This window comes from Microcaecilia unicolor, chromosome 11 (genome assembly GCF_901765095.1).
Source record: "Microcaecilia unicolor chromosome 11, aMicUni1.1, whole genome shotgun sequence".
Classification (NCBI taxonomy): Eukaryota; Metazoa; Chordata; class Amphibia; order Gymnophiona; family Siphonopidae; genus Microcaecilia; species Microcaecilia unicolor.
The window spans coordinates 157009413-157033958 of NC_044041.1; the positions used below are offsets into that span (position 1 = coordinate 157009413).

A 24546-nucleotide genomic window follows, 5' to 3' on the forward strand; every position below is an offset into this window, starting at 1 on the left:
TTAAAAGTTGCTTAAATTTGAATTACATATGAAGATACACTTTGGAATAAACAATTTAATAAACCATTCTTATGATTGCAAAATGGACATTAACTCTCCTTGTAATAGGTTGAAATTCAGCTGAATTTTTACATTAACTGTATTTAAATTATTTCATAGACCTTTTTCCTTTAAAGACAATTTCCTTTAACTGACTTTAAATCTTCTAGATAAGAACATTTCTTCAAACAGTACAAAGATCAGATAAGTAGTACAATGTATTAACCTCTGAGAGTGTATCCCTCAGTACAGATAGTCCAGAACTTAAAGAGTTAATTCTTTCCTGGTGAATGGATTTTTAATCCTTTACTAATTCAGGTAAGTACCCTAAATAAACCTTTTTTTTTTCCCTCAGGGAAGTATGTACTTCTTTGGTTCAAATAAATCACCTTGTTAAAAGTATATTCTTTCCAATCTTGGAATGTGCTGTTTATGTGTGCACTGCTGAAGCACACTTATCTGATTTCCAATGTCTTATTTTCTCTGTAGCGTTGGGGCCAGCCCTCCTTCTTTTTCAGGAGATAATCTTCTGAACCTGGGACTATCTTTACACAAAAATAAAGGAAAGAAAGCTACCTTTTTATCTATGTGTGTGCATGCTGTGTTCCTATCAGAAATCTGGATTTCTGCACTGTGGAAAACCTAAATTTCCAAAATAAAAATAATTACATCACTTCCTTAACTATGCTTCCTATTCTATTCTTTACTTATAGTCCCTAGTCTAATCTACCCATAAATCCTAACTTTCCAAAATAAAATAATTACGTCACTTCCTTAACTATCAGGCTTATTTTCGAAAGTGATCGCCGGCCATTTCCCGACATAAATTGGGAGATGGCCGGCGATCTCTCAAAAGCGGCGAAATCGGTATAATCGAAAGCGGCGTTTTTGATCCATCACCGCTTTTCCGTCGCCTCGCCGGCGAAAGTTCAAGGGGGTATGTCGGTGGGGAAGCAAAGGCGGGACATGGGCAGGCATGGACGTGGCTACCAGATGGCCGGCTTTTGCAGATAATGGAAAAGAAAGCGGCGTTAATCAGTATTTCGCCAGGTTTACTTGGTCCTTTAATTTTCACGACCAAGCCTCAAAAAGGTGCCCCAATTGACCAGATGACCACCAGAGGGAATGGGGGATGACCTCCCCATACTCCCCCAGTGGTCACCAACCCCCTCCCACACTAAAAAAATAAAAATAAAACACTTTTTTGCCAGCCGCTATGCCAGCCTCAAATGTCATACCCAGCTCCCTGACAGCAGTATGCAGGTCCCTGGAGCAGTTTTTAATGGGTGCAGTACACTCCAGGCAGGTCCATCCCCCCCCCTACCTGTTACACTTGTGGTGCTAAGTGTTGAGCCCTCCAACCCCCCCCCCAAATCCACTGAACCCACATGTAGGTGCCCCCCTTCGCCCATAAGGGCTATGGTAATGGTGTAGAGTTGTGGGGAGTGGGTTTGGGAGGATTTGGGGGGCTCAGCACCCAAGGTAAAGGAGCTATGCACCTGGGAGCTATTTGTGTATTTTTTAAACATTAGATCAGTTTATGTATCTTGTTTAGCAATACAAAGAACTTGCCTTGAGTTTAGCCACTCATCTATTTATCCCAACTGACTCTGTACCATGCATCTTGTCCCCATCTATATATCTACACTTGGCTCCTCAGCTTGCTATATGGTATATAGAACAGTATTAGCATCATATCTATGTTGTCTGAATCCTCTAATATGTGCATATTAGATGTTTCATTAGTATTGTGCTGACATTGCGTTATATTTCTGTTATTTGAATTTCAGGCCTGCACGCCCAAATTTGGAGGACCTTTATAGGCTGGTCTGAATTCTGCACCATTTTGGGTCAGGCTTCTTCACTAAACGTCTGGGGAGGATCCAGGTGATAGAGTAGCTTTTGAACCTCAGTCTTTCGTCCATTACTATAATAGCATGTTTCCAGATGGATCTCCCAATCTCCTAGTCCTTGGACTGCTTTTCTATCAGATACAAAAATGGTGTTTGTCAAGTCAGGCTTCATTCAATTGTATATTTCTTCCTGGACCCAGGCATCTCATTTTAATTCAACTACACCCATCATGGGAAATGTAATAAAGGGTACCAGACCTGCCAATCCTCCGATACTAATTTTTTAATGGTTCTTTCCACATGGCTCCATTTGGGCAGGTGCTCTTCTCCTCCTCCTACTATTATTTCTATAGTGCTACTAGACGTATGCAGTGCTATACACTAAACATGTAAGAGACAGTCCCTGCTTGACAGAGCTAACAATCCGATCTAATTAAGACAGACAAAGAGGACAAATAAGGGATAAGGGCATTACTTAAGGTAGGAATAATAAAACAGGCATGGGTACTGAACAAGTGAATAGGAGTTAGGAGTTAAAAGCAGCCTCAAAAAGGTGGGCTTTTAGCCTAGATTTGAAGGTGGCCAGAGCTGGAGCTTGATGTACTGATTCAGGAAGTCTATTCCAGGCGTATGGTGCAGCAAGATAAAAGGAACGGAGTCTGGAGTTAGCAGTGGAGGAGACGGGGACAGATAAGAGAGATTTACACAATGAACAGAGTTCCCAGGGAGGAGCGTAGGGAGAGAGAAGAGGGGAGAGGTACTGAGGAGCTGCAGAGTGAATGCACTTGTAAGTCAACAAGAGGAGTTTGAATTGAATGCGGAAATGGATAGAGAGCCAATGAAGTGAGGAGAGGGCTAATATAAGCATAGCAACACTGGCGGAATATAAGTCATGCAGCAGAATTTTGAACAAATTGAAGGGGAGAGAGATGGCTTAGTGTGAGACCTGTGAGAAGCAAGCTGCAATAGTCTAAGCGAGAGGTGATGAGTGTGGATAAGGTTTTTGGTAGTATGCTCCGAAAGGAAGGGATACATTTTGGTTATGACTCTGTATGTGTGAGAGATGTCCAGCAATGTGTTGATAGAACTACTAATAATTAATTACAGACAACAGAAACATTATACACTACAGTTACATCTGATAAGAGACTCCTGAGGTAGACCCTTTAGCCAAAGCACAGGTCTGTGTTGAGTTTGTGTATATGAATAAAGGACTTTGAGTACTGCTCATATGATCTTTGTCTCCTTCTCTGTGGTTGTGTGCTGTTTCCTCTATTTTGATCAGTCAATAGAGAAAGAAACGACAGGTTTTAGCAGTCTGTTGGAAATGTGCAGAGAAAGAAAGAGAGCAATCAAAGGTGACCCTAAGTTATGAGCTGATGAGACAAGGAGGATGAGAGTATTATCCATAGAAAAAAGAGAATGGGGGAAGAGGAGAGGTGAGATTAGGGGGAAAGATAAGCTCAGTCTTGGCCATGTTTAGTTACAGATAGTGGTGAGACACCCAGACAACAATGTCAGACAGGTAGGCTGAGACTTTGGCCTGGATTCCTGCTGAAATTTCTGGTGTGGAGAAGTAGATCTGGGAGTCATCGGCATAAAGGTGATACTGAAAACCATGGGAGGAGATCAGAGCACCAAGTGAAGAAGTATAGATGGGGAAAAGAAGGGCTTCCAAGACAGAGCCCTGAGGTACACCAACTGATAGTAGGATAGAAGTGGAGGAGGATGTGTAGAACATGTATTATAAATTTCCTAGTTTATTCATTTGTATGGAACAATCTTTTTGAACATCAAATACTTTTATTGAATTTTTTATCATTTTAAATGTTTTTTATAGAAAGATTTTTCCCTCCTCCTATTCCATGCTTTATCCAAGGATCCCTTACTAGTTTTGCTAGTAAAGGCACAGCTGCCAGGTCTATTTCTTCAGGAGACAGGTAGAGGATTAGGGGATTTGATTTCAATCCATTGCTACCTTCTCATACTGATCCATTGACCCTGAGGACATCCCTCCAATCTTGGGGCTAGAGATTCTCCACTCCATGGATACACCTGATGATGATCTCTCCGCCAAGCTATCCAGGGCCAGGTACACAGACTCCAGGACATTTTCCAGCACTGTAGCCTCAAATTAAAGTTTGGGAGTTTTTTTTCACTTGGTGGGCACAACCATTGGTCACAGATACAACTGCCGAGGATGTCGTGCTGTGGGTTTTCAAATTCTCTACACGTTCAGCGCATTAAGTTAGCACAGGCTGGAGGATGGTTGGTGGAAGGTAAGATGTTTTTCTCATGGCATCCTCATACACCTTCTGGATGGCAGCCCTTCCTTAGCCACATGATCTAGGCACAGCAATGAGTGGTTTCACTGGCCAACTGGTAATTTGCAAAGATGTCATGGATCCTGCCAGCCTACATGGTTTTACTGGTTTGACCACCTCCCTTGCTCCTCCTTCTGCTATGCCTGCTTCCTTCCCAATCCCTTTGTTAGTTTTTTCTGCTCACTGGACCTCACTAGCTGGGCACAGAATTGCTGGGGCCCCAAAGGGGCTTTCTGGGGGACAAGCAAGCCCTTCCCTGGTACTCACTTTGTTAGACCTGGTGTCTAGTGGGCCTCTGCTATCTGGTCTGGATCCGCTCCTTGTGGCAGATAGTTGATTTGGATGCTCTCCTTCTTGATGCCTTGCTTCTGGTTAGCGTTCTCCTCTCTGGAAATCAGAGGATTCCTTCGATTGGAAGATCTTCTCATTGCAGTGCTGACAGTGGAGGATCACATGGCTTCTGCTCTTGGTGGACACTTATGACAGAAAATTTGGCCACTTGAGTTTGCAGGCAATGGTACATTGCTGTGGTAGATAGTGCAACTGTCCCTTGATGGTGACTTCCTTCTTCAACTTAATTGGCACTAGTCAGCTGAATAGTAGGCCTTGTGATAACTGTGGTCTGCTTCTATGACTAGAGTGCTTGAATTCACCTTGGTTCACTACTTAGGTCCTCCTCAAAATGACACCAGTCCCTCATGGTGCGGCCCTTTGCATGTACTCTGGTGCTAGCTGATAGGCGGGCAAGTCCACATGTCACTGATGTCATTCCTCTTTGGCATGAACTGCTCATGCTATGATGTTCACTCCCATACTGACTTGCTGGCTTGGACCATCAGCAGAAAAGACACCAAATTTGAATTTTATCAAAAACTTTTGCAGAAGTCGCAAAAAGATTCTAAAAATGACAAAAATTCAGTGATCATTTACTCTTGTTGCTGGGTAAGTCTTGTGGCTGTGTGGGTCACCTACTGCTAACACAGCACAGTCCAAACCAAAATGCACAATCCAAAATGCTTCTGCTCTGCTAGTTTTTAAACACCTCTTAAGTAAATTGCCTTTCTACCAGAATATTTCAGTCTTTATCCCTGTAATTCAAAAATAGGGGTAGGGGGGTTGTTAGGAGGTAATGCAATATTCAGTCTGCTACCCAGTTAGCTAGCCAGGCATCGAGCTGAATATCTCACCTGGCCACCTGCATTCTGGGCATGGCCAGAGCCAGAATCCACATAAGTGCCGACACTGAATATCAGAGCCTAACTGTAATTCAGCCCATGACAGTCAGCATTTAAACAAACACTGACTACTGCCCGCTGAATATTGATCAGAATACGTATATTCCCCATATTACAATAGCAATACACATGTATTTTTAAAACTTTCTCTGTTGGTATTTACACCTGCTCTGGGACATGTATGTCAGCTACCTGCTCATATGCACCTGAGGACTCTATCAGTGATGTCATAGGGGTTGGAAAGAGGTGGCTGATAGTATATAGTGATGTCAAAGGTGGTTATCAGGATTGGCAGATGGCATGTAAGGATGATATTCTGTTCATTTGACATGCAGGGGCCACGGTAATATTATGAACCTACTGGGACAAGCATGGTAGTGACAGGGTCTCGGTCCTGATTGGCTATGTCAGGGATTGGACTGACATCTGAGGTAGATGATGTCAGATGCCAGACCCTATTTAAGCCCATCTCTGCTTGTATAGGATGCTCTAGTGTTAATTCCCTCAGCTGTGAGTTTACCTTCTGATTCTCCCTTTGTCTGTGCTTGTGGCACAGTGTGAGTTCTCTCTCTCTGTGGTTAGCCTTTAACTCTTTACTTGCTGTATTTGCTGTTTGTCTCTGTGAGAACTTGCTTCTTCATTTAGCTGTGCTTTTTAGCTCAGCTGTGAGTTACTCCTCTGTGTGGTTAGTCTTTTACCCTTTACTTGCTGAATCTGTTGTTTGATTCTGTTTGGGCTGCTCTTCTGTTTAGCTGTGGTTTCTAGCACAGCCCTGAGCTGCCCCTCTGTATGGTTTCCCTTTAACCCTTTACTTGCTGAATCTGTTGTTTGAATCTGTTTGGGCTGCTCTTCCATTTAACTGTGGTTTCTAGCACAGCTCTGAGCTGCCTATCTGTGTGATTTCTCTTTAACCCTTTACTTGCTGTTTCTGCTGTTTGAGCCTGTGAGAGTTACTGTGCTTTTAGGCACAGTGTGAGCAATCTTTTTGCGTGGAGTTTCCTTTAACCCTCTAGTTATTGTTTATGCCTGTGTGCATGGTCTTTTGACTTTTCATTTGTGGCTGTATTTTGCACAGCGTGTGCTGCCTGGTTAGTATTCTCTTAGCGGACCTTATTCTGTTTCTTTCCCCTTTCTTCCTGTGTGTTTTGGTTCCTGTTTGGCCTTGCCACCCGTCTGCTTGGGCTCTATTACATATGGGTTCAGTTCAGTCTTGTGGCCCGTATGAGTGTTGTTTTTCCTCCCTCGTAGTGCTCTCTGGTCTCCCTGAGCATGCTGGGTTTTGTAACCTTTTAGTCCCTGTGCTAGCATGAGCTCAGCCTGCCCTAGGCCTTGGCCTAGGCCCAAGGGCTCACGACCAAACACAACAGGTAAATGTAGGCAGATAGAACAGATGTGCATACTGCATTTACTTTAGGGCATGAAGGGTGAGTATGAGAAGTTTAAATTTATTTGTGCCATGACAGAAAGCCAGTGCTCTTCTCTGAGTAGTAACATGATTTAATCTATTAGCTATGTGACAGACCTAAACTAAACGTACAACTGGATGAATATTGCTACTATTGGCATTATTTTTTCACCCACCCTCACTTTGTCTGTAACCCAGCTCCTTTTTATACGGATAGTGGTGGGCTATTTAGTAATTATTAGGCAATTTACCTTTCTATATAACTTTTATAACCATATGGCTAGGGCAGTTATGTATAGGGAATGATTATATACCTTTTCCAAAAGTAGTAGGACTACAGGGCATTCTATGAAACAAACTGATAGCAGATTTTTTAAAGAAAGTATATTTTTCAGTCAATGCACAAACTGTTGAATTGGTTGCAACAGGATCTGGTCAATGCAATCAGTAGATCTAGTTCAAAGAAAGGTCTATGTTTCTGGAAGGCAGGTTCATTAAACCTAAATGGATTTGGTATTTGCCACCTGTACTGGGAGTGTGCAATAATATATTAATCTTTCCACTAAGATCTAATGAACAATTCCAAGTTGGCCACTGTCAGAGGTAAGATTTTGAGCTCAATAGACCACTTATCTGACACAAAATGGTACTTCTTTTTGGAGGGGAAGAGGGGGGGTCAGCTGTTTTCTTCCTCCTCACTTCAGTTTCCAGCTCATTGGGAACTTGGGATAGTTTACATACAACTGCATAATGAGTTTTTGCCCAATTTTATATCCCTTTTCCAACACAGATAGTACAGTCATTCCAGTGGCTTCTAAAACCAGCCACTCAAGGTTGCAATTGTGCCATGAAAGGAACTCCCTTTCACCAGGGGCTGCATATCTGCAGCATGCCTAACTCTGGCCATCCTGGGGAATGGAAGACCTAGGAATAATATAGCTGGAGGACCTGGACCAAAAATCACACCTAAGTCCTTCTAATGGCTGTGCATAGTCAACCTCCAGCACTGCACTTTTTATTTCTTTGTGTGTATTTTACAGCTGCACAACAAATATGGGTCGGTATACCTGGTGTATTTTGGAACCCAGCCAGTTGTGGTACTAAATGGTTATGATGCTGTGAAGGAGGCACTCATCGACAATGCAGATGTGTTTGGTGAGAGAGCGATGGTTTCAGGATTTCGAAAGTTCTTTAGTGAATACGGTGAGGAAATACTGAAATTTCTCTTGGTACACCTACTGCATGCATTTTTGTACCTTCAGACATTTTGGCATACATTATTAGAAGAACTCCATGCCTCAAGAGGGATATAGAGGAGCCAAAGACAGTATGGCATATAGGAACTGGCCATGTGACACATCCTCATTTCAGACTAGCAAAGAGTTAAAGAAATCATCTTGCCCTTCATTATCTTTCCTCTCAAATATACATTTGTATCCTAAGTACACTTGGTTGTGGTATCTGAGTTGAGTCATTGGTCCTCTCTTGTTCTTTCTGTGTGCCTGGTCCCTTATTTTATCTGTAGCCTCTTTTCCCACATCCTTATTACAAAGAGGGGCTGTAGGTGAAGGTCCTTTCTTGAGCACAAATGAAGATTCAGATCTAGGCCATTAAGGTTTACACAGTTGGACTCTTGATAGATGATTTTCCATCCTCTCAGACAAAGTCTCATGCATTATGTATGAGTTTCATGCAATCAGAAGGGATTTCATGCAGTGAACACCTTATCTCATGCATTTAGAGATGGACCATAGCGCAGCAAGGCTGGCAGGACTCCCCAGGCTCTCTCAGCTGAAACAAAAGGTCACCAGGATGAGCAACAGGGCTGATAGGGGTTCCCCAGACCCTAGCAACTAAACATCTAGATGAACCAGCTGAAGCCAGAGCAGAGTGCACTGCTTCTTCCCTCTCTCCTTCCATTTTCCTTCAGTCTCTCCTCCCCAGTCCTCTTTCATCTTCTTCCTGTCTTTTTTCTCTTCTCTTCCTGCCAATTACATCTGCCCTCTGAGCAGTGGGAGTCTATGCTACTGTTCCTCACTGTTCTACTTCCTCTCTGTTGCATACTGCAGGTTTTGAATATGCCTGTAGTGTGCTGGCAGAGTGGTGGGGAAGAGTGGCTCAGGTAACCTAAGGGAGTCATGGGGCAGATGCAATTGGAGAGAAGATAGGAGAAGAGAGGCAGGAAGAAGATGAAAGGGTGGGACAAAGAGACTAGGGAAAGATGCAGTGGGTAGTGGTGGAAAAGCAGAAGACAGATGTGAGGGTAGGGACAGAGTGTCAATGACCATGTACTGAGGGATGATGCAAGCAGGGAATCCAACTTAATAATGGCTCATGGATTTTTCTTTTTTGGACAATTTCCTAGAAGAAAAGTCCATAAGCTATTATTAAGATGGTTATTTCTGGGATAAGCAGCATAAAATGTATTTTACTCTTTTGGAACCTTGCCAGGTATTTGGACCTGGATTGGCCACTGTTAGAAATAGTATACTGGGCTTGATGGACCCTCAGTCTGTCCCAGCAGGGCAATGCTTATGTTTTTATGTTCTTATGCATGGGGGATAGAGGAGAGGCAGGGAGAAGATGTAATAGGAGGTAGGGGAGAAAAGGAGAGGCAGATGAGCAGCTTCAGAGGGAGGGAGAGAAGGAGAGGAAGGGAGGTGCAGAGTAAAGAGGGGACACGCATAGGGGATTGATGCTAGAAAAAGGGAACATCTCAAGGAAAATTGGATATCGAGAATGGTGAAGGAGACAGACAGCAGATGAGGGGAGAGAGCACAGAAATGTCAAAGGGTGGCCCATCCTAAAAAAAGAAACTTTCACCCCCAAGTGAGTGAGACTAAACGTCAAAGACTGAGATTTATCCAGTGGTGTTACTGGGGTATATAAATCCTGGGTTGGCATTAGATTGTGGTAAACAGGACAATTGTCCTGAGCCCCCATACCATGAGAGGGGGGGCCCAAACCTGCCTCAAGCTAAAGGAGGCTTAGGCTGAATGCCAGCTTTTGGGCCCCCTCTCCGATTTCTGCCCTGGGCCCCTGAATGTCTAACACAAGCCCTGTATAAATCAATGCACCTCCTCCATCCCAGCAAATTTTTCTTTTTTGGTCTCAATCAACTCCGTCACCCAGCAACCCTACTCAAACTTACTCATCCCCATCACAATAGCCACTCCCACCCCCATAAAATGCAAATCTTTGCTCTCTGGCCTCAGTCATCACACCCCTCTGCGAATCTCACTAGTGTGGCCTTAACCACTCTCTCCTTCACAGCTATTACTCCCTGCATCTCATTTGCCTTACCAGAGCTGCCTTTCGTTTTTGGTGGACAGAGCCTGAAGGGCTCTGCTTGCCACATTGTACTGTTAATCTGGACATATATGGAAGGCTGATCTATTGTGAAACTATTGCTAGAGCTTGCGGCAGCCATTTTAGTTTGAGGGCCTCTTTTACTAAGCTGCGTAAGGCTCTATGTGTGCGCAACATGCGCCAAAATGGCTCTTGTGGTAATTTCATTTTTGGCGCCTGAAAAATAATTTTTGAGGGGGACGCGCACCAAGTGGCATCTGGCGCGCGTAGGTCCTTACCGCCTAAATTCTTTACCGCTAGGTCTATGGTTGGTGGTAAGGTCAGAGACCAAAAATGGATGTGCTACACTACCGCAGGCCACTTTTTACCGCGGCTTAGTAAAAGAACCCCTGAGCCACTAGGATCGCTTCTGGGGGTGGGGATTGCTTCTGCCTGGGATATCCCCTCTGGATTATTAGGGATGTAAGGTAGATCCCAGGGGGAAGTACGATCTCTGATGGGGGGGGGGGGGGGGTCTGATCTTAGGGAGGAAGGTTCGGGAGGGATGGTTTGGGGGGTTGGAATTGGATAGGGGGGAAGAAAGTGACAGAGGAACTTATGCGGGTCCCAGCCAATATTCAGCTGGGACCTTCCTAAGTTCAGGCAGCCAGTGGCTGTCTGGTTAGACCAGATATTCCATGCCAGTGATGACCACCGCTGGCTGAATATTGATCTGTCTAACTATGTGCCTATCTTCACAAGTGCATAGTTTACAGATGGGCACATATATGGACGGAGTCTGAGTGAAGTATAGGAAGGTTGCACACTTATGTGGGTAACCTCTAGAATATTATAAGTTACACAAGAATCTCTGGCACTTAGGCGCCTGCACTTATACCTGCTCTGTGGCTGGCATAAGTGCTCACACTTAAGTTACAGGCAAATATTTTGACTGGTATGCTAGCATTCTATAAAGGAAAGTAGGCACCTATGTCCCTCTATATAATATGCTCCCAACAGGCACCCAGGTATAGAATTGTCCTCCACATGTCTACTCAAATGCTCCTGTCTTCATTCAGAGGGTGGTTAAGAAATAAGTCCATAACACTCTTATGATGCTTGACTGAAATTCCAACTTTACTGTTTAATTTTTTGACAACTTAATTTGGTACATTTTGTATTTCGGAAGACACTTCGACACTACAGTTTCACTTCAAACACATTTTCTCTCTTCTTCCACACTAAATACTCCTCTTTAGCTCTCTTGAAGGACACCTCTTTTCCCAGCTCACTGTTGTGTTAGCTCTTCATGGATTCTACCTTCCAGCTTGGCTCCAGTCTCGTACCACTGGACTGCTCTCTTGATATCAAGCAGCAGGATACTCATTCTGGGAAAAGACCCCTGTCATGACTGTGGTCATGATCCCACTTTCAGACTCACCTTGTCTTCCAGTGGTCAGCCTCAGAGGTGGCTCCAGTGTGTTTTTCCCATGCACTGTTGTCTCTGCTACCAGTTCTTGTGTGTTTCAAGCCTCACTCTGGTGTTCAATGTGTTTCAAGCCTCTTTCCTGTAGTCATGACATCATCAGTGAAGACTCTCATAAGAAACATGAGGACATTCATACAGGGCCTTTACAACACCAAAAGTCTCCAGCTTGTAGCACTTCTGCCTTGTTCCTTGTCAGTTTGCCGGTGTGCTTGTGTAGCACTTCTGCCTTGTTGCCTTGCCTGTGTGGGCACTTCTACCTTGTTTCTTATTTGTTTGCCTGTATGCTAGGGTTAGCACTTCTGTCTTGGTTTTTGCCTGTTGTCTGTGTGCTTGTTTGGCAGTTCTGTCATGTCCCTTGTTTGTCTGCTCTTGTACTGGTTTAGCTCTTCTATTTTGTCTTATGTTCTGCCTTGTCTGCCTTGCTTTGAGTTTTGCCTAGGTCTTTGTTTATATGCTTGTGTGAGATTTGGGCTTGCCTGTAGCCCTTGTGTTTCTGTGGGCTCCAGTGCAGCATCGCTGCTTGTGTGTGTTCAGCCTTCTTGTGCTTGCCTCTGCCTGCCTTTGTGCTTGGGTTCCAGTTCGGACTTGCGGCCCGTATGAGAGGGCTCTGGTGTGCATGGGTTCCATTTTGGCCTTGCGGCCCGTTTGAGTGTCTTTCTTCTTGCTTTACTTGATTCTGCTCCTGTGTACCCTGTTCGTGCCTAGCAAAGATCTGCTCCTGCATACCCTGTTCCTGCCTAGCCAAGTTCTGCTCCTGCGTACTCAGTTCCTGCCTAGCCAAGCTCAGTTCCTGTGTACCCCATTCCTGCCTAGCCAAGTGCTGTTTCTTAGTATTGCCTATGTGCTTTTTGCACTTCTGGTCTGTTCCTGCCTGTGTGCTTTTGCACTTCTAGACTGTTCCAGTCCTGCCTGTTCAGTCCAGTCCTGGTTGGAAGGCTCTCCTGCTGCTGCTGCTGCTGCTGCTGCTGCTGTTGTTGTTCGTCAGCAGTGGCCCAAGAGCTCATGTTTCCCTGAGTTCGTGACAGTTTGCACAGGCCATGAGATCAGCAGAATTTTCCCTCCAGCAGTGCTGGCAGCAAATTAATATTTTGTTTGATACCTTATTTATCCATTTGTCTAGCCCTGATTTCAGTCTGGATTCCAGTCCCCAGCTCTTGATTCCAGTCTGGGTTCCGGTTCCAGCCATGATTCTGATGTCAGTCTGGGTTCCAGTCTACTGCTCCTGATTCCAGTCTGGGTTCTGGTTCCAGCCCAGCTCCTGATTCCAGTCCAGATTCCAGTTCAAGCCAAGATTCTAATTCCCATCCAGATCCTGGTTCCAGCCAAGTTCCTGATTCCAGTCCAGGTTCTAGTCCCAGCCCTGCATCTGATTCCTGTCTGGATTCTGGTTCCACCCAAGTTTCTGATTCCAGTCCAGATCCTGGTTCCAGCCAAGTTCCTGATTCCAGCTCAAGTTTAGGCTCCAGCCAAGCTCCTGATTCCAGTCCATATTCCGGTTCCAGCCAAGATTCTGATTTCAGTCTGGGCTCCAGTCCCGGCCAAGCTCCTGATTCCTGTCTGGGTTCCAGTTCTATCCAAGATTCTGATGCCAGTTCGAGTGAATCATCCCTCCAGCTATGCTTCCAACAAATAATTTTTTTATTTGAAGCTTTACAAAACAAGTTTTCTAGCCCTGGTTTCAGTCTGGATTCCAGTTCGGCCCAGCTTCTGATTCCAGTCCAAGTTCTGGTTCCACCCAAGATTTTGATTGCAGTTCTGGTTCCAGCCAAGATTCTGAGTCCAGTTTGGGTTCTGGTTCTAGCCAAGATTCTGATTCTGGTCTGGGTTCCAGTCCCAGCCCAGCTCCTGATTTCAGTCCGGGTTTCGGTTCCAACCAAGATTCTGATTCCAGTCCAAGTTCCAGTTCCAGCCAAGATTCTGAGTCCAGTCTGGTTCCAGCCAAGATTCTGAGTCCAGTTTGGATTCCAGTCCCAGTACTGCTCCAGATTCTGGTCCGTGTTCCAGCCTACTTCTTGTATCCAGTTTGGGTGTTGGCTCTAGCCCAGTTCCTGCTACTAGGTCTATATGCCACGAGGGCAAGGAGGTTGTGGATCTCCTCATGGGAGGGTTCCTTCTGAGTATGACTTCTTCTATTGCTGCATCCAAGACCCTGACTCTGCCTAGCAGTTGTACGAAGAAGCCTCCTCCCCAGCACTGATGTCTTGTACCATGCCCGAAGAACCGGACCCTAGATATAGGGTTCAGGACATCCATGATGTTGGGGGGCCTTTGTTCTCAAGGTTAGGCTGTGGATGTTTGTTGGATATATGTCACGACTGTGGTCATGATCCCACTTTCAGACTTACCTTGAGGCATATTTTCAAAGCAGTTTGGGAGGCTAAGTTCCATAGGTTTCTATGGAACTTTGGAAGGCTAAGTGCTTTGAAAATGAGCCTCTTTGTCTTCCAGTGGTCAGCCTCAGAGGTAGCTCCAGTCTGTTTTTACCTTGCACTGTTGCCTCTTATACCACTTCTTGTGTGTTTCAAGTCTCAATCTGGTGTTCAGTGTGTTTCAAGCCTCTTTCCTGTAATCATGACATCATCAGTGAAGGCTCTCATAAGGAACGTGAGGACATTCACACAGGCCCTTTGCAATGCCAAATGTCTCCAGGTTTTCTGTGTGCTTGTAGCATTTCTGCCTTGTTCCTTGTCGGTTTTCCGGTGTGCTTGTGTAGCACTTCTGCCTTGTTTCCTTGCCTGTGTGGGCACTTCTGCCTTCTTTTGTTTTTTAGTGTGCCTGTGTGGCCTTGTTTCTTATTTTTTTGCCTGTTTGCTACAGTTAGCACTTCTGTCTTGGTTTTTGCCTATTTGCCTGTGTGCTAGGGTTAGCACTTCTGTCTTGGTTTTTGCCTGTTGTCTGTGTGCCTGGTTGGTACTTCTGTCATGTCCCTTGCTTTTTTGCTGGTTTAGCTCTTCTGCCTTGCCTCGTGTTCCACTTCGTTTGTTCTGCCTTGAGTTCTGCCTAGGTCCTTGTTTATATGCTTGTGTGAGCTTGGGCTTGCCTGCAGCCCTTGTGTTTCTGTGGGCTCCAGTGCAACATTGCTGCTTGTGTATGTTCAGCCTTCTCGTGTTTGCCTCTGCCTGTGTGTACGTGCCTTCTCTTTTGCCTTCTGCCTTTGTGCTTGGGCTCCAGTTCAGCCTTGTGGCCTATATGAGAGGGCTCTGGTGTGCACGGGTTCCAGTTCGGCCTTGCAGCCCATTTGAGTGTCTTTCTTCTTGCTTTACTTGATTCTGCACCTGTGTATCCTGTTCCTGCCTAGTCAAGTTCTGCTCCTGTATATTTTGTTCCTACCTAGCCAAGCTCAGTTCCTGTGTTCCCCATTCCTGCCTAGCCAAGTGCTGTTTCTTAGTTTGCCTGTGTGCTTATTGCACTTCTGGTCTGTTCCTGCCGGTTCAGTATTGCACTTCTGGTGTGTGTGTTTATTGCACTTCTGGTCTGTTCCTGCCTGTGTGATTTTGAACTTCTAATCTGTTCCAGTCCTGCCTGTTCAGTCCAGTTCTAGTTGGACATTTCGCCTGCCACTGCCGTTCGTCGGCAGTGGCCCAGGAGCTCACGTGCCCAGGAGCTCACGTTTCCCTGAGTTCGTGACACACCCATTTCTTCAATTCCTTCTGGATTCTTTTGTCCAGGCTAGCACCTCCTGTCTGCATTGGAGTTCATCTTCTGTGTTGACACTTTGCTCAGGGTAGTCCCTGTTTTCCTTTTCCCTTGACCACTGTAGATCTAAGGGTACCAGCCTCACAGGCTCTGCAGCTTTCTTCCCAATCAGAACTCAGTCTGCTTCTTGGGAGATAGGATAAAGTGAATCACATCTTCTCTCCTAGAATGCCTTTCTTTTACTGTTGCCCTGAGATCTGGGTGATTCCTTAGGGCCCAACTCCCAAAAGGCCTTGGATTGTAGGATGCAGATCTGCGCTTTTAAAATGAACAACAGAGCAATTCAAAAGAAATGGCACTTTCCCTCCAAAACTGAGGCCTTATGAAACCTAAAAACCCACCTAAATACTTCTCTGTGCACATCCCCATTGGGTACCCAGAACTATCCTTGGTATTTATGCCCTGTAATGGGAGCCAGGGCTTAGGCAGTCAAGATTCACCTAGGTGGCTGCCCATGAAGGTATATATAATCTCATTTATCTTGGTGCAGAGGTTAGGACTGAAAAACATTCCAGAAGGCCGAAGAGGCTGGATTGTACTCACTTACTGCTCACTCTTTCAATAAATGCAGACCACACAGTTGGATGTTGTAAGGTCTCCACCACCGGGAGACTCTTGGAAAAGTCTCCTGCACTGGGAAACTCTTGAGTCCCAAGCCCTTTAGCTGAGCTGTGTGCTGTAATCCACTGCTAAAGAGCACACGGCAATCCACAAGGTCAGATCATTATTGTAATCCCTTTGTGTCAACTGCTCCTCCAAAGGTAGCTCCCACCACAGCATTTCTCAAGAAGCATAGCAGTTCAACAGCATAGTATTCAAAACAAAACAAAAAAACCAAAAGTTTCCAAAATCTCAGCAGTTCATGTCAGCAGTTATGCAACACAATTCCACAACCACAGCAGTTCAGAAAGGGTTCAAACTCCCAGCAGTTCATGTATAGCAGTTATGCCCAAAACCACCACTCCTCCTCTCTCCCTTTCAAAAGAAATCAACCTAGGGAGAGTGGCAAGGGTAACTCCCCAACCAGGCCAGCATTATATCCTGACCACCACCCGCATGACCCTTCTGTGGTAAACCTGTTCTCTCAGCTCCCCTCGTGGGATAGCCACCTTTTCCCTTCTTCTACCAGGCTCTCCTCCCGAGCAGCCCTCTCTTGTTTCACCTCCTTTCCATCCAGTTTAGTCAGAACAGCAATCTCCATTGGCCCCTCTTGCTCTAGTTCCTCCCCCTTTTCTTCCCCTTGCCAGTTCATAGGTTCCTCCCCACATCCATTGATCAGCTGCTTTCCATTTGCTTGATTGGGCAGGTTCAGAACTCCTTCCCTCATCCTGGTTCTCTGGGACAGGTTTTTCCAACTCCCTTCTCTTGCCCTTCTCCTGATCTCCTCTGGGGGCTGTTGGGGATTGAAGTCCCTGTTTCTACCATGGGACCTACTCAGGAGCTGCTGGGAATTGTAGTCTTTTCCTTTTCTCCAATCCCCCAGGGGAAAAGACTCCATCCTTTCTCTACCCAGTCTCCCTCCCTTTCGAGCCTCCTCGTTCCTCCATGTGCCTTCATTCTCCCTCTCACCCTCATATTCCTCACAATGTGTTCTGAACTAAAAGGGATCTTTTACTTAAAGTCTTGATTACTTAAATTCAGAGACAGTATTGGCAGAGGCAGTATAAAGGCAGAGTCTCTCCAACTATATACAAATTCACATTAATTACTTCCTTCCTGAGAACTGTGATGTTCTTCTTTCCCTTCTCAAAATTCACTCTAGTTAGCACAGAATAAAGCTGTCAGCTGTACTTAGTAGTAATGGAAATATATATACTTATAGTTGTGGGGATCTCAGTGGCATGGGTCAGGGAGTTGCCTTGTCCTTGCACACTTCTTAGGAGGTGGGAGGTAGAATGCCAGCTCAGAAGCTGACGCTTGAAGGTAAAGATGCTGCAGGTAGTTCTTTTCCCATGCCTTAAAGATGGGCAAAGTATGTAGCTTTAGAACTTACAAATGATGCCAAATTGGTAGTTTCCCTTTGAAAAAGGGTGAAGTAGATACCCCTCTTCCACACACCTATACAGTTTAAATCAGATGTCTAGTTGACACTTCTGAAGCCTGCCTATCTTTTAAGTGTATAGCTGAATGTGTTCACTGGTTTAGTAAACACCACTATGCTGTGTCTTAAGAATTCATTACATCAGATTGGAGGGCTCTTCTTTGAACAGAGGTCAGGGCCCAGGAGGCCAGAGATAACAGGCAACGTTTGAATCTGTGCTTTCCCTTTTATATTTCTCAAACATTCCTCCAGAATTTAACTCCTCCTTACTTTAGTGTTTCTACCAATTAGAAGCTCCCATTTCCCTTGGATAGACAGGATTTCTGAGATGACCAGAACACACCCCTACTTGGTAACCAGTGATATCATCACACTCTCCACAATAATCACCATTGGTGGAGCCTGTGGGATTTTCATTATATATGCAAAAATCCCACAAGTCCTTGTTATGATTCTACTGAGACAGGCAGGGGAATGACTGGGACTCGCTTTTGATTGACATGTCAGGGATTGAGCTGATGTCTGAAGCAGCAGACATCAGAAGTCAGACCTTATTCAAACTTACCTCTCCCTACAGTGGGTGATCTAGCGTTATGTCCTCTCAGCTGAGCTCTGGTTCTCTTGCTTAGTCTGTGCTCGTGGCACAGTGTGTATTCTTTGGAGTTTGCTTTCTCTTCTCTTTGTTTGTGGTCTCTATGTGTGCTGGTTGTAACCAGCGTTTCCTTGATTATTTCTCTGCAGTGCAGCTGGGTCTGTTGTCTCTCCTCTGCCTCGTTTCTCAGTGCCTGGCTGTGGTGTTCATTTGTCCATGGTAAGCTCATTCCTGCTTTGTTTGTTTAGTTTCCCTCTACTCTGCTTTAACCCTTTATCTACAGTGCTTGGTATTTGTCTTTTATGAGCCCTGCCTCTTTTAGGCAGCCTTTCTGCCCTAGTAAGCTCATTCCTGCTTTGTTTAAGTTTCCCTCTACTCTGCTTTAACCCTTTATGTGCAGCGCTTGGTATTTGTCTTTCGTGAGCCCTGCCTCTTTTAGGCAGCCTTTCTCTGGTGTCTGCTTTAACCCTTTCTGTTCTTTTGTGTGCCCTGCTTCTTTCCTGTCCTGATATTTGAAAGCAGCCTTTCTCTGTAGTCTGCTTTTGCTTGTTATTTTGCTGTGGGCTCTGGCCCTTTTCTTGTGTGTGTATTTGAAGGCAGTTCTTCCTTCTGTTCTACTTTTACTCTGGGTGCCCTATGTTTGTTATTTCTGCTGTAGTTAGTTAGAAGCTGCCTTTTCTTTCTGTCTGCTTCTGCCCTTGGCTTACTGTGTTTGATTTAGCCCTGGTGGATCCTGGCCCTCCTCCGCCTGGGGAATTCTAGCAGCCTTTTCCTTCAGTCTGTTTTTCCTGCTCAGCCATTTCTGTGGAGCTTTGCTATTTTAGGTTCTGAGTCTATAGTGTCCTGCTCTGACCCTGGCTTTCCCTTTTTCCCTGTGGGCTCTGCTCTCCGCTACCTGGGTTACTGTCTAGCCTTTGTTTGTATTCTCTCCCTCTGGTTGTAGTCTGTATCCGCCAGTTTGGTCAGTTGCCCTTCCCTTTGTATCACTGCCTGGCGCTGTGTGCGCTGCTTGAGCTCCAGTCCCTTATGGGACCCCTTGTTGATCTTTTCCCTTCCTTAGTGTATGATTCGGTTCCAGTTCGACCTTGCGGCCCGCACGCTTGGACTCTGTACGAGTGGGTTCCCAATCGGCCTTGCGGCACCTGAGTGATCTATTTCCCTTTTCTGGTGGTGCTTGTTGATTTTCCTGAGTGTGTGGGGCTTTGAGGCCCGTGGTATTGCATAGTGCCTGTTTGGTCTACCCTAGGCCTTGGCCAAGCTCTTTCCTAAGCCTCGGCCCGGGCACAAGGGCTCATGATCAGATTAACAGTCCTACACCCCTATGGTGTTTCCAGGACTTCTTCCACCCCTGTAATAGGAAAAAGATCACTACAAAGAAAACTCACGGAAAACGAAGAAATGAAGAACAGTAGGGTCAGGGATAAGTCTTCCAATATAAAGCAAAAACTGTTACAAACAACATAAAATAGATTTATTGTGATTCACCACTGAAACTCTACATGGGGCCTTGTTTTGGCATTGCCGCCTGCTTCAGAAGTCTATACAAAATATATACAGACTACCCTAAATATGCTAAGCACAGAGAATATAGAGAGAATATTATTAAACAAAATTTCCAATAATTAAAAAGGTCAATTAAATTATAAAATACAAGCCTTCACTTAGGAAGTATATATAAGATACACAAGAAAACTAATAAAAACACAAAAATATTTTCAACATATACTTTCATGAATGATTTGAAAGACATATTTCAGTCTCATATGTATCAAAGAAATACAGAAAACACTTGGGCACCTAGAAGGCTGCTAGGAAAGATTCCAAATGTTTTGGCCATCAGTACAGGTTACTATCCTCAAGATATGTTGGACAGGATGAATTTCAGCAAATTTTTATAGAGTTGTTAAATGTTTGAAAAATCAGAGAGAAATTCTGCTTTGAAAAGACACCTCTATGTCTACAGAGGTTCCATTGAAATATCTAGGAGGTGGTTTCAGTTACTGATTTTCATGGGTCTTTTCAGTCTTGTCTTTATCCTTTTCAGGGATAATCCCAAGCAACGGGGAGCGCTGGAAGCAGCTTCGGCGATTTGCCCTTATGACAATGCGGAATTTTGGAATGGGGAAGAGAAGCATTGAGGAGCGGATCCAGGAGGAAGCCCACTTCCTGATGAAGGAATTCAGGAAAACAAAATGTATGTGTGGTTGTGGCTAAATACAGGTATAACTCTTTTTCACCTGGTGAGCATCAAGGTGTGCTACTTATTATATTTCACATTTCAACTTTATTTAATATACCAGAAATATAAACAATTTTTTAGTTTGTAAAGAGGTCAAGGCTGGGACCAGAAGGAGCTGGGAGGCCAAAAGCCACAACAATCCACTCAATCAGCACTCTCCAGAATATAAGTCTGAATGAAAGGGGTTTAATTAAATGGATATTTCAGGAACAATGGCACAAGGCTTCAGAGCAACTGTTTAAAGGGCAGAGACATGGTAGACAAAAGTCTCTTGTATACTCCTGAGCAGATCTTTGAGCTTTCAGTTATCGAGTCCTTTATAAGTGTTCTGTCCTTTGACAGCCTTGCCTGGTTGGGATAGATTCCTGTAATGTGTTTAATGTAGTCACTGTAATGTTAAATAAGCAAGGCATTATGTGAAATGTAGTTCACAGGTAGTGCAGATACACTTGTTTAGAAAACTGTTATTAGTGGTGTGCTGTTCCCTAGGTCCTTTTGCTCAGCCTAACTTGGTTCTGTCCTCATTGGTCCTTTTGGCCTCTTGTTCTGTGGGCTTGAGGCAGCCCCCCTCTCCTGTCCAGTTGCTCTCTCTGACTGACTTGATGGCTGTCTCCATCTTATTTTCTGTCAGCACTTGTCCTCATAGACTCACTGGAGAGAACTCGGTTTTTACCTCATAAATATCTCATATATATCTCTACCTGTGTAACTTTTCTACCTAAGCAGTAGAACTGCCCTCTTCCTCAGGTCTCTGATTCCATCTGAGGCAGCTTTCAGAACACGAAGGCTCTGTGCTAAGAAGCACCTCTTCTGATTTGTGATAAACTGTTTATTATTCATTAAAGGACATTTCAGAAATATAAAGAGACTTCAGGGTGTGTTGATGTGCTGAGGTTATACATCAAGATACTAAGATCTTACAGTGACAGATCTTGGGAGGCTTGAATAATAAGTAGTTTAATTTTCCCACAGAGGAAATCTGGTGGCAGCTTTTTATCTTAGAAGATCTTCATGGGGTTTCCCTCTTGGTCCCCAACTTTCTCCACAGGCTTGATCTCTACTCCCTTCCTATTATTTGGTGTAGTTGTAGAGAAATACTAGTTCCATGTTCTAGCTCTCACCATTAGCAGTACAACAGTTCTTCTGGTTCTGCTGCTGTTTCCAGCTCCCTCTCTCCTTGCTCAGTGGGTGTGCTAGCCAAAGCACATCTTTCATAAAAATTAGATGGGCATAAATTAAGGAGGTATGAACCAAGCCAGAGGTGTAGCCAGACCTTGAGCTGGGAGGTGGCCAAAACCCAAGGTGAGGGGCACATTTTTGTTGCCACCCCATCCACTGCCTATTGCCACTGCTGTAAACATCTTGGCTGGCGGGGGTCCTCAATCCCAGCCAGCTGAAGCACCGCTGCCACAATTACCTTCGCTGGTGAGGGTCCCCAACCCCTGCCAGCTGAAAACTATGTCCAGCGCTAGTCTCCGGCACTGCCCCATTGCTTGCCCTGCTCTCTCTTCCCCTCACGTCCAGCACACTCTTTTTACTCTTTACATATGCCATATATAAATGTAATACGTTGGGCGTTCTTTTACATTTGATTATGTATTACTTCAGATTTTATTACAATTAACACATATATCACCATATGTTGTTGGTGGAAATCAGTGGCGTAGCCAAGGGTGGGCCCAGGCCTACCCACTTTGGGCTAAGGCCCATCCAGTAGCAGCACACCTATGATGTGGCTGGCAGGGATCCCCAGGACCCACCAGCCAAAAACTCACAACAACTGTCTCTCCTGCATACCTTGTAAATAGATCTTCATCTGCAGCAAGTAGCAACTGATACATGCTGTAGGGCTAACATGAGCAGTGTGTATTAGTTGCTGCTCACTGCCGGTGAAAATCTATTTAAAAGGTATGCGGGGGGGGGGGGGGGGGGGGGGCGGGGGGGAGATGTTTGAGAGACCATATGGTATGCAGGCGACAGAAGGAGAGACCAAGTCACTTGTAGGACAAGGCAGAGTTCTTCTGTCCACCCATCTTGGGCTCAGGCCCACCCAAAATTGGGTGTCTGGCTACGCCCCTGGTGGAAATGTATGTTTTACACATGGTTTCTTTGCACTGTATCATCATTCCTCTGTAGTTGCAATTATTTATTTATTTTTATTTTTTGTTTTTATAATAGCTGGTGGTGGGAGGCGGGGATAGTGCTGGGCAGACTTATACGGTCTGTGCCGGGGCTGGTGGTTGGGAGGCAGGGATAATGCTGGGCAGACTTATACGATCTGTGCCAGAGCCGGTGGTGGGAGCCAGGGCTGGTGGTTGGGAGGCGGGGATAGTGCTGGGCAGACTTATACGGTCTGTGCCCTGAAGAGGACAGGTACAAATCAAGGTAGGGTATACACAAAAAGTAGCACTTATGAGTTTATCTTGTTGGGCAGACTGGATGGACCATGCAGGTCTTTTTCTGCCGTCATCTACTATGCTACTATGTTAGGGACTCCAGAAGCAGGCCTCTATGGCCGAAACACAATTTGTGTCGAGTCCATTGCATACTTTGAATAAAACTTCTGATGTGAACTCTTTGAGTCTGTTGGACATTTTTTTTTTTTACATCTTCTTTGGTGTCACTTTCGCTGTGTTTGCCTGCTTGAGAAAGAGTCTTAGCCATCACCCCAACAGTGACACCTAATGGCCAAACTTAGTTAGTACATTCACAGAGGGAGCCATGAGTTCTGGGATGAGTTGGTAGGGGGAAAACCTTGGGTAGTTATAAATGAAGGCCTATATTGCCATAACCCAAGAGAGGATAGGTTTGTTTCAGCTGGAAACAAGTGAGCCAAAATAAATAAATAAAAAGAAAGATAGGAACTGCAAGTCTATCTATGCAGTTGACATAAAACCAGGACTGGCACAGCCCATTCCTTATGATATACAGACTGTACATACTGGAAGTAAGAATATTTAGCAATCAACCGAGTAGTACTACCTTCATGCCTGCTTGTAATGTTCCTTATTCAAGATATGCCTTAATTGCCCATCCTGTGGTATCTATTTTCTAAGGAATGCTGAACCTCTTCTCTTTTCCTATTCTAGGTTTACCCTTCGACCCTACCTTCTATTTCAGCCGGTCCGTCTCCAACATCATCTGCTCTATCGTCTTTGGTAATCGCTTTGACTACGAGGATGAGGCATTTCTTAAGTTGCTCAACCTGCAGAGTCAGACCTCAAAACTGGCTGACTCTCCCCTGGCACAGGTAAAGGACTGAGCTTTATATAAAGGTTACAATTAGATTTTTCAATTAGGAACAGGAGATCTTTGGAACCCATTGTAGGCAGGCTATTTGAGCATGGTGACCACAGTTGTGATATTTCTTAGTGAGCTTGTAGTTACTGCAGTAGTGACCTCTCATGGGTGGAGGGGGAGGGAAGATTGAGATAGCAATCCTACAAGACTGCTGAGACAGAATCTACATCTGTATTTACTTGTTGGGACACCGTCTTGAACTTAGGGAAAAGGGAGGTTTGGGTTATACTGATAAATTCTCTCAATTTACAATTCTGATTTTATTTAAAAACCAGTTAAAGAAATAGGCTAAGGTTAAAAATCTTTTTTTTAAAGCTTTTATTAAAAAACAGTTTTAAAAAACAGGCAAAGGGAGCAAAACATTCTGTTAATCTTTCAAAAAGCCAGTTAAAAGAAATTGGCAAAGGGAGAAAAGCTTTAAGGGCAGTTCTATAACTGGGCTCCTTAATTGGTCATCTTTTTGAGGGAGTTCTTAGCCCTTAAGAATAGATTAGTATGGCCCTTATTTTACAGGTTCTATTTGGGTTTAATACATGCATAAACTGGCACCTAAAGGTTTATGTTGCATAAATGCCTAAGGGGTCCTGAGCTGAAAAATGGGCTGCGCTAGTGAAGGCAGGGTGTGCGCAGATCCATTTTTCAGCGTGCCTGTAAAAAAAGGCCTTTTATTTTGCCAAAAATGGACATGCAGCAAAATAAAAATTGGCGCATGTCCATTTTGGGTCTGAGACCTTACTGCCACCGATTGGCTTAGCGGTAAGGTCTCACATGTTAACCGTGTGGTAATCATCCACACACATAGAATGACGATTATCGTCCGGTTTCTGCTGTGCCACAGAAAATAAAAATTATTTTCCGGCGCACGTAGTGGACGCGCATTAAAAACTAAATTACCTGCATTTTGGCTATGTGGCTTAGTAAAAAGGCCCCCAAGTCCCTATATTACAAAGCCTTGTATATGCATGTATTAGACCCAAGTGTATGCAAATAGCAAGGGAGCATGGATTGGGGGCGTATTGGGTGGGACAAGGGTATGGCAAGTTCA

General features: G+C 44.7%; 1 protein-coding gene across 1 annotated transcript in view; it reads left to right on the forward strand.

Annotated features, from left to right (window-relative positions):
- Window positions 1-24546, forward strand: part of LOC115479606 (cytochrome P450 2G1-like) — a 97908-nt gene that overhangs the window by 521 nt on the left and 72841 nt on the right. The window contains exons 2-4 of the mRNA XM_030217626.1: window positions 7897-8059; window positions 20007-20156; window positions 23291-23451. Of these exons, the coding sequence (XP_030073486.1) occupies window positions 7897-8059; window positions 20007-20156; window positions 23291-23451 (474 nt within the window). The remainder of the gene's footprint in view (window positions 1-7896; window positions 8060-20006; window positions 20157-23290; window positions 23452-24546) is intronic.